The sequence below is a fragment of the Bufo gargarizans genome, chromosome 3 (assembly GCF_014858855.1).
Source record: "Bufo gargarizans isolate SCDJY-AF-19 chromosome 3, ASM1485885v1, whole genome shotgun sequence".
In the NCBI taxonomy this organism is placed as follows: domain Eukaryota; kingdom Metazoa; phylum Chordata; class Amphibia; order Anura; family Bufonidae; genus Bufo; species Bufo gargarizans.
Window position 1 is genome coordinate 108624809 of NC_058082.1, and position 17545 is coordinate 108642353.

The 17545-nt window shown below is 43.1% G+C and overlaps 1 protein-coding gene across 3 annotated transcripts in view; it reads right to left on the reverse strand.

The window, feature by feature from the left end:
* TNS2 (tensin 2) overlaps window positions 1-17545 on the reverse strand; it is a 175443-nt gene that overhangs the window by 16294 nt on the left and 141604 nt on the right. For all 3 annotated transcript variants that reach the window (XM_044287578.1, XM_044287580.1, XM_044287579.1), the window contains exons 13-18: window positions 14222-14282; window positions 14059-14143; window positions 13559-13688; window positions 9934-9999; window positions 9576-9692; window positions 6884-8287 (exon numbers count right to left, since the gene is read on the reverse strand). In XM_044287578.1, coding sequence (XP_044143513.1) covers window positions 6884-8287; window positions 9576-9692; window positions 9934-9999; window positions 13559-13688; window positions 14059-14143; window positions 14222-14282 — 1863 coding nt within the window. The remainder of the gene's footprint in view (window positions 1-6883; window positions 8288-9575; window positions 9693-9933; window positions 10000-13558; window positions 13689-14058; window positions 14144-14221; window positions 14283-17545) is intronic.

Genomic DNA, 17545 nt, shown 5'->3' on the forward strand with positions numbered 1-17545 from the left:
GGGCTGAGTTACACCAAGGCCACACGACCGATGGCCGTAACATCAAGTGCCCTAGAAAGAGGGCTAAGCACTCACAGAGCACTTCACTCTCTTAATACAGCTGATTGGCGTAGGTCCCAGAAGTCAGACCCCCCATTGATGTCATATTGATGAACTATCCTGATGACAGATCATTAATATGTAAACCCAGAGAACCCCTTTAATGTTAAGTCAGCCATATTTGCAGAGTAAGGGTATTATCACAGGATTTACCAGTAAAATCCCAGCAAGAGCATTTGCAAAAGTTGATTGTATTTTTATTTAGAAAACGTAAAAATGCAGCTCTCTTAGTGCGAACGTTTTCGGACGATAATTCAGCCTTCGTCAGGCACTGTGCCACTGGAGGGTAGAAGTTCAGAGGAAGTAACACCAGTTGTGGCAGAAGGGGGCATAAAGGTCGCCTGGAGTGGATGGTGTGACACCAAATACTCTTGCTGTGATTTTACTTCATAAAGTTGACGGGGCTGGGAACCCTATCCACAGCTAAAGTAGCAGGTGGCTACAAAGTTTGTCTGAGGATTTACCAGGTAAGACGTCGGAGTTGCTGCATGTATGCATGGGCATCCTATGTATAATGGGGGGCATACTGATGTGTAAGGCCTACACCGAAGCCTACTGATAAGTATACCATGACTGCAACACTATAACAACATAACTACCAGAATTGCTGTGACTAAGACGGGAATAGTGTCACAAATGCAATACATTATTTATAGATATATAGCGGTTAGTATCGATATCTGGTTGTCAGGGTATTGCAGCAGTAAGCACCGGTGATTCTGCAGATGTCACATCACTGGGAGGTTTAGTACTAGATACGTTGTGTAGGGCTGGAGCTATACAGCGACTGTGATCACACATCACTTGTCCCGGCCAAAGATCGTTGTGTAGCACTGCAGCCTCATAACCTAATGCAAGTGAAGTTTTGGCGATTCTGGGGTTGTGGTCGTGGGAACTTGTTGGGCACACTGCGACCTCAGTCACTTCCATTATGTTGTGAGGCTGCAGTGTTACACAGCAATCTTTAGTCATGGCGACCAAAGTCTCCAGGTAGCTCCAGCCAAAATGACGATATCACTTGAATGAGACTGAGCTGCGCCTAAGTCATGTGACCGATGAACGCGATGTCACTGGCCTAGGAAAAAGCTGTGTTACTCATTAGAGTGCACAACCTCTTTAAACAGTCGATCGGCAGAGGTGCCGGGAGTCGGCCACCCACTGATGTGACACTGATGACCTATCCTGACGATAGGTCATCAGTAGGTAAATCTCGGACAACCCCTTTAAAGTTTTCAGAGGCTGAAGTGGAGAACAAAAACAACAAAAAGATCATGTAAAATCAAAGTCAGATCTCGGCCATTCAACCTACAGCACACAGCTGTATAATACTATAGAAGCACCACTGCACACTCTTTGGTTCGATGCAAGTAAAATATGTTTTTATTGCAAGTTCTCCATACAAACAATTGCAATATCAGGAGAATATCAGCTCAAAAAACACGTGACATATGGTTCTGACATTTCGGTCCAAACTCGGACCTTGGTCACAGAGTCACCGGAGGAGGAATCAGGAGCAGTAGAGATACCCCCTGGAAAAGCGGTGTGGAGATGCGGGGAGGAGCGTGTGTCATGCTGGAGTCTCCAGTCTCCCCACAGCGCCACATCACTGTTCCACCGGTTTTCTCTACTCCTCCTGCTTCTTCCTCTGGTGACTCTGTGACCAAGGTCCGAGTTTGGACCGAACTGTCAGAACCATATTTGACGTGTTTTTTTAACTAATATTCTCATTGTACTGTGGAGCATATTGGAGCCATATTGACCGCACAGAACCTGCTGCCATATTGCCCCCACAGAGCCTACCGCCACCAGTTGTATTTACCTCCTTCAACACGTGGGCACAAAAAGAAAATGGTTCCCAGCAATGATCTGAACTCACCAATACCATCCCGGCCGCTCAGCAGTTATGTCGAAGCAGCACGCCCCTGCTCCGGCACCACTACATAGCGTGGAGGCTAGCTGTGGCGCTCTGTGTCGCCGTGATTGCTGAGCTGCCGGGACGTGATTGGTCCTGGATTTGGCCCGCGGGCCTTGTGTTTGGGGGATCACAACCTCTGCGCAACATTTTCAACAAATGACAGCAAGCAGGAATCATGAAAATGGTTTAAACTAAAAGTATATCAGTCCGAAAGCTGCATAATTATTTTCATTATAGCCTGTATTCACACCTGTAATAGAAGCCACTCTCGCATGTTCTATCACAAAAGCCATACAGAAATGATGGAAACCAGATGGAATGCATTTTAGTTACCGGCTCCGTCTGGCACGGTTAGTGTCTGATACGTGACAGATCAGACACAGCCATTGTTTTTACTTTAATGTTTGTTAAGCCCTACAAGTCTAGTGCCACCGTTTGTGAGAGGAGGAAGGTACAGAGAAGGTCCAGGGTTGGAGAAACGTGTCTGCTTTCTTCCAGAAACTGAACCACACCTGTCTATGTGTCCTGGTATTGCAGCTCAGCTTCATATAACTGCGCAATACCACGCACAATCTGTAGAAAGGTGTGGTAATGTTTAGTTTAGTTTTTTTTAAAGAAAGTGGCCATATTAATCTAACACTGTACAACCCCTTTAAGCTTTTTATCCAAATCGTCTCACCTTCTCCGAATAGCTACACAAAAACAATCTAGAAAAAATGTTTAAATTAAGAGAAGATGGTCGGGGTGCACAACCCTCTTAAAATGTGCTGCATGCACCCCTGCTGTGGAGCTAATGGTAAAGCTGACGGGATAAAGTTAATGGGAGGGTGGGAGTTTTTACAGTGAAAAGTGCTGGACAGATCATGGGACTCGTAAATGGTTTTGGCAGCTCACGGGTGAGTCATGGGTTGAAGGTTGGCAGAACAGGGAATGACTGTGGAAACTATAATGTTTTTGACGTCCGTATTGAACAGAAAAAAAAAAATCCAACCAAGCAATTGTCATTTTATTCATATTACTTCTCCACGGACTTCTAAGGGTCCTTCTACATCAGCAGATTTCTACTGGTAATGAGCCCTGATCGACAATATAGCAAGTCGATTGGGCTTGTTTACAGATATTTGCCCAACTGATCTTCAACATGAACACATTTCATCTACTGTACATTATTGTCAGCATCAAGATACGTTTTTATCCAAATAGAACATCAGCTGATTATTTATCGCCTGATCAGGGGGCCTTTTATTGGTGCCAATGATTGGGCATCTCGCACCAAGAAGAAGTTGTTGGGATGGAATGAAACTTTCTATGTGTGAATGTAATGATGATAGATGTGATTACAATATTGGAGAGAAAGGGTACAATTGAAAGGAGGCTTTTGTACGCTGTTGAGCCTGGATACAGGGTGAAATACTGTTTGGCATGGAGGCATACAGGTTCGGTATGGGATCCTGCAGCACATCTGCCCACAGATGTTGCAGCTAGGCCTTTTGGTTCTGGACACTCCTAGGTAGCTAAAGCTGGCAACCTAATTAGATCCATAAATCCTCAATTATACAGCAAGTATATTCACGTGAGACATTTACTGATACATTTTTTTTACATTTTTAATGACTGTGAAGGAGTTAAAGAAAATAACTCTTTCCATAATTATGGCAAATGTTGGAAAATATAATTAAAATATCAATCCTACCATTGAGTATATGCATGATTACACCAGAATTAGAAAAATTCAAGTCAATTACCAGTAATTATAGGCGCTGTAAGTGTGTCACTATAATGTGCTGGCCTTTAATAACAGTCTATTGAGCAATACGCCCTGAACCGCTATTTAACACCCTGGGCCAGAATTTTACACATCACAGAACTGGCAACTTACAGTTATTTTATGTGATCATGCCAAAGAGAACAGATCTCCACTGATCCTCCAGAGGGAAATAAATGCTCCATGGTTTGGCAAATCCATAGGCTTGGAAATAAAAAATCACATTGGACACTGACACAATAAACTGGCAAACAGGAGGAGAGGAAATTTCCAGGAGTCATGTTTTCTGCTTTACAGAGTAAATGAGTAAATTGCTTTCAGTAAGTGGCAGCGGGAGACGTCTCCTGTCCTATATTTAATACCGCATGCCATTACACAGTGTATAGCTGTCTCATTCTATGCATTCACTGCCATCCGCTAGGCTATGATGAATATACACAGTGTTGGACTGGGGGTTCCTTGAGACCACCAAAGGAAATTATGCTCAGGGTCCAACCTCTATAACATCAATAATGTTGATTAGGTTCTCAATCAAAGAAATAGACTCTAGTGGCAAGTAATTATCTCCAAATGAAGCTCCATATGGTATTTTTCTCCTGGACTTTTGGGGCCCATTATTGCATTAGAGCTGGGGCCCAATGGATGGATGGGGACCAATCCTCTGGTACCCTGTCTGTCCAGTCTGAACCTCAACATACAGTTATATACTGAGGATTTTCTTCTGCCCTTTTCTTTTTGCGAAATTTTAACTTCAGAACTCAACTTCTACTTCTTGTATCAATATTATTTCAGGTTATATAAACTGCATTGAGCTATAATCTGGAAGGCATTTTCCCGAGACAGTTTTAGAACATGAGGTCCATTGAGTCTTTTTAAAAAGTGTGTTAATGCTACTAGAAGTTATAAAGCACCATGCAGATTTTAAGGGTCAGATCAATGTCAGTTGGAGACTTGTAAAGTAAAACATGTTTAAGGTGCCCCTCTCCACTTTTGTGGTTTTGAAGTGTAACAAGCAACGTTATAACATTTCTCAAATAATAGTGCCATACCATATCTACATAGTACTAACAGGCAGTGCTAAAAGTGCCTTACGAAGTCCATATAATATTGACCTATCGTGCCTACAGAACAACCACTATCATTCTGATGCCTTGCATGTTAGACTGCTGCTAAATGTCTCCCTGAAGAAGCGGTGAAACATGTAGGAGAGGACCTGGATAGGGTTAGGTTCCAGGGATCTAATTTGTTTTAGAATGGGTGCCCAGCTACAATACCAACAGCTAGGGCAGCCTGCTCTTGTAGAGGTGATAGATATCAGTACAGAGCCTGCTGAATACATAGGAATCTGCTAGGTATATAGCCAACCTGGACCCCTCCGTAAAGGAACAGAGCATTTTACCCACATATTGGGGAACCCAGATCCAGTGTTCTGTGCACTTTTGTATTTACTATGTATATTTTTCAATTGCCATACTAGGTTTTTATTGACTAATAAGAGAAAAGCTGCATTTTAAAATTAGGGATTCTGCACACTCTATAAATTATCCCTCAGAAGGACCCGAAGATCAAGGGCTCAGCCACATACATTACTTCTGCATTTCCACTTTGTTGCATTTCACCTCTTTCCAAATCCCTACTGAACAATCCTCACTGCAATGTGTTCTGCTGCGCTGACTTTATTCCAAACCCTCAAACCTGCAGGATGCTTTGGAGATGCAGGACATGGTCTGCACAATCCAGCTGCCTGATCCTGACATTCTACTCCACGCGGTTTTTGGAACTGTCGGAACAATTTAGGCTCTCTATCATTTCTGCTAGCTCCCTGCCCTCTCAGTGGTCTGTTTATCTTCTGGAAATATGAATCAAGACACTTTTAAGCATGATCTCATACTGTTATATGGAAATTCAGTTCAGTTTCTTTAAAACTCTCTCTCTCTTTCTATCATTATTATAATGTAATAAATTAGAGTCTGTAAACTGATGGGATGTCCAGGAACCTGTATTTGGCAGACAGACTAACTCTAATACAATGCTACCTGTCATGCTGTGACCAGGGGCGCAGAGGTAGCAGTTGCCCCAGGTTCCTCGTAAATGGAGACCCAAAGGTCCCTTTGCCACAGAAGAGGACAACAGTATAAATGCCACATGGTAGGTGGGGGCCTGTTACAGACTTTGCACTAGGGACAGGAGAATCAACATTTCCCCAAAATCTGGGTTATAGAAAATTTTCCTTTATAGCATTTGACAGATTTGCAGGATCTGCACTTCAAGGCCATACAGTTCTGGAGTTAGGTTCATTTTTCCATGACAAAACGAGTGCTGATAAAACCAGACAATTCCTTTAAATAGGTCAATAGAAGGTGCCTGTTTGACCCCCATACTTTTTTTTACTATGCATATTGTACTCCAAAATGAACAAGACAGCACTAAAACATTGTAAGTAAATGGGCGACGGATCAGTTTTTTTCCGTGTCCGATCCGGCACCATTGACTTGTGTTTCATTGTGTTTCATGCCAAATCCGTCTTGATCAATATCCCATGACGCACACAAAAATGCTGCTTGCAGCGATTTTGTGTCCGGCATGGGAACGCAACAAAATGGAACAGAATACATTCTGGTGCACTCCGTTCCTTTTTATTCAGTTTTGTCCCCATTGACAATAAATGGTGACAAAACTGATACGTTTTCCTCCGGTTTTAAGATCCTATGACGGATCTCAAAACCGGAAAGAAAAACGCAGATGTGAAAGTAGCCTAATAGGGTTGTCCCATCTTGCTGTTTCCATGGGGAGATGGGACTAACCATTGACAGCTACAGAAACTGCTGAGCGTGCTAGTGTTCTGTTGTTTCCATAGCTTCCATTGCAGTGAATGGTGCGCTATAGTGAGCTATGTAAACAAGATTCACTGCAATGGTTGCTATTGAAACAGTGGAATGCCGGCCCGCTCAGCAGTTTCCGTAAGCCCGACCACCTGAAAATGGCAAGGTGGGACAACCCCTTTAATCCACATACTATATCTGAGCATGGTCCCTCTGGGGGATCCTCTGGTTGGCCAACATGTATAAGGTGGTTTTATGTGGTGCAACACATATCACCCTTACCTTGCTGCTGTTGCTGAGGGGGTGTCAATTCACCAGGGCTCCCTGCAGACATGGTATCCTCACTAATTCTCTGAGGGGTGTAATTGGATGGAACAATGGGAGATACAGAGTTTGGAGGGGACTGCCCACCTGTCTGATTACATGAGGGCATGCAGCCAGGAAAAGGATGAATGCCATAACCATTAGGTGGACAGTGAGCTTGGAGATAAGAAGGGTGCAAGAAATGTGGGTAGGCATGCCCATATCCAGTATCAGCAAAGTGATTAAAGTGTAGCGAGTCTTCACTATGTGGAACTGTGAATCCATACTGCATTTTAGCAGGAGGAACCTGAAAAGGAGGTGGAATGTCATGGTTGGACTGTACACTTTGCCCATAAGACTGTGATACATGTAACGGAAACTCTCCTCGATGAAAAGGTTGCATTGCTGAAATCTTGCCTCCCTCCATGGGCCACATGTTAGGCACAGGATAGCAAGCTGAACTTTGACAATGAGAACACGGGCACATTGGAGGCAAAAGAGGTTCATGTGAAATAGGTTGACACATGTACTGGCGATTTTCTCTTAAACTTCCTCTCTTTGGTGGGCTTTGCGTCTGTTTGGTGTAATGTTGTGGTCCTTCAGACAATGAGCGATATAGTCTTCGTCTCTCCTGATCTGCATACATGCCTGGATAGTGGCCTTGCAGCATTGCACCTGTTCCTGGGGCTCCCCGAGGATCAAGGATGCCTTCTGGCCTGAAAAAAGATCTGTTAGGTGGGCCCTCAATATTAGGGCCAACATAGCCTACTCTGCAGGAACAATGCCTGGACAATAAAGTTCTCCTTCCAGGATAAACAGCCAGGCCACCAAACTGTCCTATTTCATCTTCCAAAATGACAGCTTCACACGGGGATTCTCTTTGCTCTTCCCAGGATGTTGAGGTTAAGGGCAAACTTTGAGATGCTCCTTCATCAGATGGCCCAGACCACTGAGGTGAGTACTGAAACCTTGAATCTCCATTTATCCTTGCATGGAAGTTTTGGTTTACTCCTTCCTGGTGCATTTGATGCTGCAAATCTCTAGGTCTTTCCTCTATATTTTGCCTTTGATGTCCATTTTGGATCCCCATGTCCTCACATTTCACCACTTGTGAGTACTGTGGCTCTCTTTCATTCTTTACATTAACTCCAAATCCGCCCAAAAGTTTGTCTAGGTCTTCTTGCTCGGCTGCTGTTGGCAAAGACTTCTGTGGAGTTTCTTCCAACCTCTCAGTCGGGGCTGAAGAGTGTCCAGAATCACTACTAACAGACAGAAGACGTCCATGCTGTTCGGGGCTTCCATTAGTAGAAGTCAAAGGCATGCTCTTTTTCTTCACACGGGCATACAAGCTACCATCCAATGGGCCGCGAGTGTGACTTAGATCTAGACAAAAGAATGAGAGAGTAAAAAAAAAATAATGAAGCTGGCATGGAGCTTAGGGTGTACTGTCCCTACTGAAGTCATACATCTCATTATTTAGTAAGAAAATACATTTCCACCTGAAATGTAAACCTACCACATGTAAGTAAATCAGTAGACAAAGTTTGGTAATTTTTTATGCATTGCCATTATTGTATACAGTTATGGCATATGATACAGTTGTTAAGAGGGTGATAAATACAGCTTATCACTGTGTGAACGAATTATACTTTGTGAATCAATTCCTCACTGTGTTCAATACCTTTGTTTCCTGTCTATGAATGAGAATACATTTGCTTACATTCAGAAGGACATAGCAGGGGAAATGTATCATCATATGACGACTATTCAGATGACGAGCCTAATAGAACATATGGACAGAGGTTGTCTTAATGAGACAAACCCTTTAAGCATTATTTATATAAAATCAAAAAAGCCTTTCAAAAAGAATTACAACCATATTGGTTGTCAGCTTTGAATTATCCTCTGAGCAACTGATAGTAGAATTCTGACTTTGGTATTGAGAGAACATGCTGACAAAAGGATCCGTTTTTAAGGCAAATCACCAATACGGTGACACTTCCTCTTGTCCTGCGAAAAATGTCCATCAAAACAAAACTGAAAAATTTCTAACTGCAGAAATGAGGCCTCCACTCTAATATCTGATTTAGAAATATATCACATATATGATATAGTTCTCTTTTGGGTAGAGAACCTATTTACATGGAATACATGATAGTTACATGAAACTGCTAATGTATATATTTCTTGTAAAATAAGTTTCTGACATCAGTAGCTTACATATAGGAGGCAGAGGTTGCATGTGATGCAGATTGTCCTGGACAGATACCATGTGATATATAGGAGGCCATAGTACAGGTTGTCCATCAGGCCTAGAAACTTCAAGCTATGCCTCAAGATTGATCTATTAACCTCCGGTTTTTCCTCTGTACTCAATAATCTTGTCCAGTCATCGAGTCATTGACTTGTCTCACATACATAAAAATCTTGGACCCATTAGTCTAACGAAAACCCACAGCAGTTTTACGTCACTAATATTAACCAGAACTATCATGTAAAGCAGTCTATGGGAATGTTTTCAGTGCAAACTCTTACAAAGGAAGTGACTAATCCATGTCGCCTTGCTCCCCCGAGATAATATCTACAAGTGACATGGAATAATGAGACCTCTGACCTTCACATTAAACACTTATTTGGCCCAGCTGTTCCATATGACATGCGGTGCACTCACCCTCCAGAGTGTCCTCATGGTTTATGTTGAGGTTCTCATAGGAGTCATAACGGACAAGTGGATCTGTGATGTCGTAATCCACTGTAACACTGGGGTCTTTGCGGAAAACCTCTCGCCCTTTAATGTGGGAGATAGAGAAACAAAGGAGGGAGTTGGAAGGCAGACAGACATCTAAGTGGTGAGGAGGTGGGAGACAGATGTTTTTAGAAATGCTACTTAGTTGATCATAAAGAAATATTGGGGGCTTCCATAGTGTAATCATATATGATGAAGTCATCTATACAGGAAGGACATGTGCATGTCTGGAACCAAGAAGGAACAAATGGAAACAGACACTATGACTAAGAGGTATCCTTACCTTTAACTTTGTCTTGTCCAGAGGAAAATATAAATTCTACCACTGCATCATCTGGAAATCTGTCATCTTGGAAAATAAATGGCAGTCATTAATTATATGGGAGAGGACCACTCAGGAATGTGCTGTCATACCATACCAAGAAGATCAGTAGAAAGCTATCAGGAAATCACAGGGATTGCTAAACAAACATCTCCCCATATCTCAGCTGCAGTACAATACTGCAGTAGATAGACTTTAATAATCCCAACCACTACAGCAGTTTTGTCTATCTAATATAATTCTCCATATGAGGTTGCAAAACATAGCGGTATCCAGCTCACATCCCGCAGTTGTCACTGATCCACATCCTCTCTTCGGAAGTCTGCGTTCCATTTTAAGGATATCCCTTTGTAAACACAGTTAACTTCAGGATTACAGAAATGGCCAACGGTTTATTAAGTTGTTGATCTTAAAACTCTCGGCTTCACACTAACGTACTTTAGTATTCAGTATCAGGACCAAAACCAGTGGGTCTAAAGAGGTGCAAATGTCAATGAGGCCTATGTGGAAACCTATTCCATGGAATAATCCCACTACTATTTATTAAAGGGAACCTGTCAGGTTGAACATGGTATCTGAGATGAAAGCAGCATGTTATAGAGCAGGAGGAGCTGAGTAGATTGATATATAGTTTTGTGGGAAAATATTCAGTATAACTTGTATTTCACTTATATTTATTCACTTATATGTATTTCTCTGCTCTTTCTGGGCTTTGAAGTCAAGGAGGCGGTCCTATCAGTGATTGACAGCTATCTCTGTACACAGTCATAGAGGGAAGGCTGTCAATCACTGATAGGACCGTCTCCTTGACTTCAAAGCCCAGAATGAGCGGGAATTTAAATGTATAAAATACAAGTTATACTTAACCTTTTCACACAAAACTATATATCAATCTGCTCAGCTCCTCCTGCTCTATAACACACTGCCTGCAGATTAATGTACATTTTCATGGTGACAGGTTCCTTTTAAAGGGAGCCTGTCAGCAGATTTGTTAATGCAAAACTGCTGACAGACAAAGGTACAGGAGGTAATACCATGCCTCCCAAGTGTCCCTCTTTTGGATGGACAGTCCCATCTTTTGGACCCAAGTCCCTCTGTCCCTCTTTTATCCATAAATGTCCCTCTTTTTGACCTGGGGAATTAATGCATAAATGTGCATTAATAAGTTTACTAAATTGCTCCTTACTAAACTATCTGTATGGTTTCTACCTGTATATTAGACCATAACATCATTATTTGGTGCAATCTGGACCTTAGAATATCTACAATCTGATGATTTATGTGCTAATATTTATATGGACAGTGAAGCACAAGAAGAAAATTGTCCCAGGGGCTCCATCTGCTGTAAACAAATAAAGAAACTTATACTAACCTAACCGATCCCCAGCTGCTGCGGTTGTGACGGAGTCAGTAATTATGCATTGCGTGGAGTTAGAGGCGTGGCCTGGTATGTAAAAAAACTGCCGTGATATGCATTGCACATATTTTTCCTCTTTGCAATTTTCAAAAGTTGGGAGATATGTAAAACATCCCTCTTTCCCAGCTTGTAGTGCTGGAAAAAAGAAATCTGAATCCCGCTGGTGCTGCTCCCACAAGTGGACTGGACGTGCATTGGGGCAGGCCTCCAGTACTGCAGACTCAGTGTATGATCCGCTCCAGAGTCCCTCCCCTCTGCTGTGAGTGTTGGGTGTAGCAGTCTCCTGGTTAGACACTATAGTTGCCACACGCAAGCAGAGGGCGTGGGCTGTGGAGAAGTTTAGAGGCTGAGATTGAGGTACTGGGACAGTTGCTTTAAACATAATTTTTTTTTTTTATATGCCCCAGAGCCCTGAGACCTCGCCCTAGAACCACAAATTTCTGTGGAACCCACTTTTGGAAGAAATTATTTAAAGGGAACCTGTCACCTCCAAAAAACATCCCAAGCCGGCAGCAGTACCTGAGAGTAGCCAGCAGCGTGTTTGTAACGATCATTTTCTTCCTGCAGGCAGATGAAGCAAAAGCTCTAAAAACGTTCTTTAATCCCCTGTCCGCCGCACTTCTCTAGTCAGGCTTGAAGTCAAGGGGGCAGCGGTGTCCTTGCTTCAAGTCACTGTAACCATACCCCCTTCCTTGCCCCTTCGCTGTGATTGACAGCGCTTATACACCACAGTTCGACTGGCTTTGCCAAACTGCCGGCTGTCAGTCACAGCGAATGGGCAGGAAAGGGGGCGTGGTTACCGTGACAAAGCAAGGAGGCCGCTGCCCCCTTGACTTTAAGCCTGACTAGAGAAGCGCGCCGGGCAGGGGATTAAAGAACTTTTTTACAGCTTTTGCTTCATCTGCCTGCAGGAAGAAAATGATCATTACAAACACACTGCTGGCTACTCTCAGGTACTGCTGCCGGCTTGGGATGTTTTTGGGAGGTGAAAGGTTCCCTTTAAAGCGCCCTTCTGGTGCTCCATAAACGTTTCATATTAAATGTTGAGATACAGGCCCCTGTTGTCGGATGGACCTGCACTGGTCATGACACCGTGTCCATCCTGTTTCTTCCCTGCAGGTTCTTTGACTGGGTTATGCAGACTCAGCCAGAACCCAGTGCAAGGGACTTACCTAAATGAAGAGGCGACAGAATTGGAGGAACCGCAGCAGAAAGATGAAAAACAAGTATACCAGGTATTTTAACTTTGCATTCAGTATTTCATGTGATTTTTTTAATGAAGAATCAGAGGTTCATTTTTAAAGGGCAGCACTAGGTAGCAGCCGGAGAGAGCAGTAAAAACATACCTGTAACGGACCGTTTCAGTAGACAAGGGGTTAAAATCAGTTTAGGCGATAGCCACAATACCTTTTTTAGAGTTTTTATTATCAGGAATAGTAAGAATATGTACTTTTATTCTGCCAGGTTCTGCTCCAACAAGTGCACTGGAAGTGCAGAATCACCTGGAAGTTTCATCTGCTCTCTGCAATCAACTGCCTAAGAACCCCCCTCCTCCCTGGTCTAGTTGACAGCTGTAGTATCCAACCAGGAGACCACTACAGTTGTCACCGAGAGCAGAAGGGATTGTCTGTGAAGCAGCTCAATGCAGAAATTTACTTCATAATGAAGCCCCACCTCCATTGCACCTGAGCAGCAGAATCTAGCAGAATAAAGGTTCATGTTCTCACTACTCCTGATAATAAAAGCTCCACAAAAAGGTATGTTTGGACTGCTCTCCCATATCTACTGCTGTCAGCACCTTAGCATTGTCAAAACTTATAACAGGTTCCCTTTAAGAGATGGTATACATCCAGGGGCGTAGCTATAGGGGGTGCAGAGGTAACAGTCGCTACCGGGCCCAGGAGCCTGTAGGTCCCAAAGATTTGTGGTGCATAAGAAGACACCAGTATTATAGAAAGTGCATGCTGGTCAAGTTACACCTCTGGCTCAAGGGGGTGCCGTTTAAATGTTTGCCTCGGGCAGCACGAAGGCCTTGTGCTTCCTGCCCCTAGCCACAAGGCACTAAGGGAAGGGGGTCCCCAAGCTGAACTCTTGCACCAGGTCTCATGAGCCATTAGCTACGCCCCTGTATACAGCCATATCAACGGGATGTTAGGTGCCACTTCTCACCTGTACAGGCGCAGTCCAGCTGGTCTTTACTGAAGCAGAGATGAGTGGTGTGAATCGTACATGTATGGAACTGAAGTCTGAACAAGACTTCCCTCTCGTGAGGCTCGCAGCGCTTATGATAGCATTTCACCTGTATATAATGAATACAAATGATTAGATCTCAGAAAACCCCATCACTAATAAGATGTACGGGTTATGAATTCAGTTTATCCACTCTGTCATAGGATATGACAAAAGGAACTCAACCTGTCATGGGGAGACAAAGAGGGAGGAAGAAGGGTCCATGGATCTGTTACTCGATGGAGTTCGATGGTGCTTGATGGCTCCCACTGACTTATAATAGGGTCCATTGTCTTTGTCATGTTGTCTATTGTGCCAGGAGAAAAGTGCTGAATGCTATGCTATTCTTTTCTGTGACGGATTCTCCAACGCACATGTGAACAGAGCCTAAATTATCCGTAACCATACATCCCACAATACATAGCGTGACTCAAACATACCATGATATCACCTTTAAGAAGCAAGGCAGGCTCCAAGCTAATACACAGCTGGCGCTTCTTATTAGTGCCATCCCCTTGACTTAAGCTAGAGACAAGACAGGGAGCGTTAGTCCTGGGTGGTATTATACACTGCACAGTACCAAGATACAGAAATGAATCTTACTAAATTCCTGAGGTGTAGACGAGCTGCATGGATTGGTAGATCTTCAGAAAGGGGCAATATCCTGAGGAAGAGAATGGCAAAAACATTATCAATGGAATGGAGATTTACTGTACTGTAGGCAGAGACAGACAATCCCTGGCATTCCTGTTATTTTATGTGGCATGGACAGGAATGTGCTGGACTGATACAGCAGAGTGAAGGAATGACTATGACACAAGTGAAATAACACTGGTTTATTGCTGCAGATGGCAAACATATGAGAAGATATTGGCTGCATATAGATCGGATGCAGGAATACATAATGGACGGATCTGGGTTCAAACAAGGCCATCTCGGTGGGCAAAGTGACTAAGATGTTCCCAGTGGATATACAGTTGTGAAGGTCATGTCTGATCAGCAGCAGCTGAAGTTGTTTGATGGTTGAACAGCCATTGAAGAAACAAATACCTAGTGAACAATCTCTTTGCAGATGCAGCCATACACTTTTTAGTCCATATTGGCCATTACAGTTGTTCAAATTGGTCGTACACGTTCAACGAAACTGGGAGATGGATGAAAGATCTTTCTGGGTAGGTTCTTTCAAAGAAACATCTTTTGCCCATGATCTTTCTTTGAACGAAAAATCTCTCATCAGACAAAAATTTCACAACACAGACAACTTCCTTCTAGACAATGCTGGTCTGTCATCCGGTCAGCTAAAACGTTTGTATCATCCAGCGAACATTTTGTTTGTGCTTCCGATCAACTTTAGGGCTCATGCACACGAATGTATTTTCTTTCCGTTCCATTTTTTTGTGGACCATATTCGGAACCATTCATTTCAATGGGTCCGCAAAAAGAAACCGGAAGTTACTTTGTGTGCATTCCGTTTCCGTATGTCCGTTCCGCAAAAAAATTGTACATGTCCTATTGTCTGCATTATGGACAAGGATAGGACTTTTCTATTAGGGGGCAGCTGTTCTGTTCCACAAAATACAGAATGCATACGGACGTCATCCGTATTTTTTGCGGATTTGTTTTTTTGCGCATGTATGGGCACCTTTAACCCCTTAAGGACCCTTGCTGTACATGTACGGCGCTGGTGGATGTGACTTAAGGACCAGCACTGTAAATGTACAGCGGGCTGATCGGGCAGATGCGCCTGCCCGATCAGCGGCACGGACCCTGCAGTCACTGACAGCCGGGCCCCTGCTGCATACACTGACATCGGTGAAAACACTGATGCCAGCGTGTTATCCCTTTGTATGCCGCGGTCAAAGCTGACCGGTGCTCTTCGCTTCCCCATCGGGCCCCCGTGCATAGGCATCGGACCTTGCCTTCTACGGAAACCTGTGACATCCAGCCCTTAGGTTGGGTCTCACAGGCAGGCTGCCAGCATAAAAGCTGACAGCCAATGCATTACAATATAGGTTTTATTGTAATGCATTACAGAGGGGATCATACCCCAAAAGTTAAATTCCCAGAGTGGGACAAAAATAAAAAGTAAAAAAAGTTAAATAAATAATTTTACATTTTTTTTTATAATAGAAAGAATAAAGTTTCAAGTAAAAAAAAAAATCCAAAAATAAAACACATTAAATTGTAAAAAAAAAATTTGAAAAAAAAGAAAACCAGACATTTTGGGTATTGCCACGTGCGTAACGACCGGCTCTAAAAAAATATCACATGATCCACCCCCTCACCTGAACGCTGTAGAAAAAAATAAATAAAAAACTGTACTAAAACAAAAAAATGTTTGTCACCTTACATAACAAAAAATGCAACACCAAGCGATCAAAAAGGCGCATGCCCCCCAAAATAGTACTTCAATGCTGCTGAAATTATATCAAAGGTATACGTCTCAATTATAGATAAATCACGGAGGGTAAAGGCGCTAAAAGAATGACTTTATTAATACGTAATTAAAAACGGGGGAAATGTATTTCGATTATAACTAACATATTAAGAAAAAATCATCACACAACTATGCAGTATTGCCTGCCGTACCGACTGGGTCTGGTAGTCCAGATCGTATAATTAGTGCAAATGTGTAAAAAAGCTGGGTAGATGGAATAATTCAATAGGTCTGAGAAGCCCAGTGGCCAGTAACTCACAATAGCTAGAACATGACAAAATGCAGAGTATACCGGTCAATAATACTGATGACCAACTCAGACATAAAAAAAAGGCTCTCCAAAGACCTAAACCAACTGCCCTAGCATTTCATACAGCGTATATAAGAGCTTGACGCGTTTCATCAAAGGATTCATCAGGAGCCAATACAAAGAACACGTGGTGGAGTAACAAAACAAATGCTGCCCCAAAAATTACTTCCTTTTCCACCAGCCCAGGTACAGATTGGGATAAGATGGCGCACATGGCTCCCTATGGCCACGCCCCTGAGCTGGTGGTAAAAGCGGCGATTAAAAAGAAAGGCGTTATGGTGTAAAATGAGGAGGTCAATGACAAATTCATTATGAGGTATACATTCTCTCTCCCTTTCCTGCAGCAAATAACGGACTGCCCCAATGCCCCCCTCGTGAGGAATGGAACTATAGAGGGCCTCTACGTCTAGGCTAGCCAGCAAAGTTTCGCCCTCAACATAGAGGCCGTCATGTTTGTTGACGATCTCCATTGAATCTCTCACATAAGAGGGCAGGGGCAGCACAAAGAATGATCTCAACATAATTGCTGATCTGATGAGTGAGACTATTGGTACCCGAGACAATTAGCCTGCCCCTAAGAGGCTGTAGGCCCTTATGTATTTTGCGTAAACTGTAAAAGCAGGCCAATTGTGGGTACTTAGGTAACAGAGCTTGATATTCAGCTTTGCTGATGAGATTGGATGCCAGGGCTGGAGTCAGTAGATTTTTTTAACTCAATAGTGTATTGTTCAGTAGGATTTATTGACAATAATCCATAGCAATTACCGACAAATTGCACTTTATTAGATTTATTCAGAAATAAGGTGCCTGTAGGTTTATATTTTTAATGCCTTTGGTACACCACATCATTCCCTTTGTGTTTTTGACAATTGCGCATCATACCAGCGGTGATATTCCTTTTTATCTCCACTGCTTTCATGTCCTAATGCTGTCCCTGCTTTTATTCCACTGTTACTTACCTTCCCTGCCTATGATATCCTGGTTTACTCTTGTCTTGTTAGGAGAATGGGGGACTTATCGCATGCTGCCCTATGCAATACTGCGGGTTAATGAGTGAAGTTCCTCCCCACAGCCTCCCCATTGGCTGCATGTCCTCCTCTCCTCCTGGGGGTGTGTCTGATTCCCCCATATATACCGGCTGTCACAGTGCCGGTACACACTGTCACACCACACCAGTGTG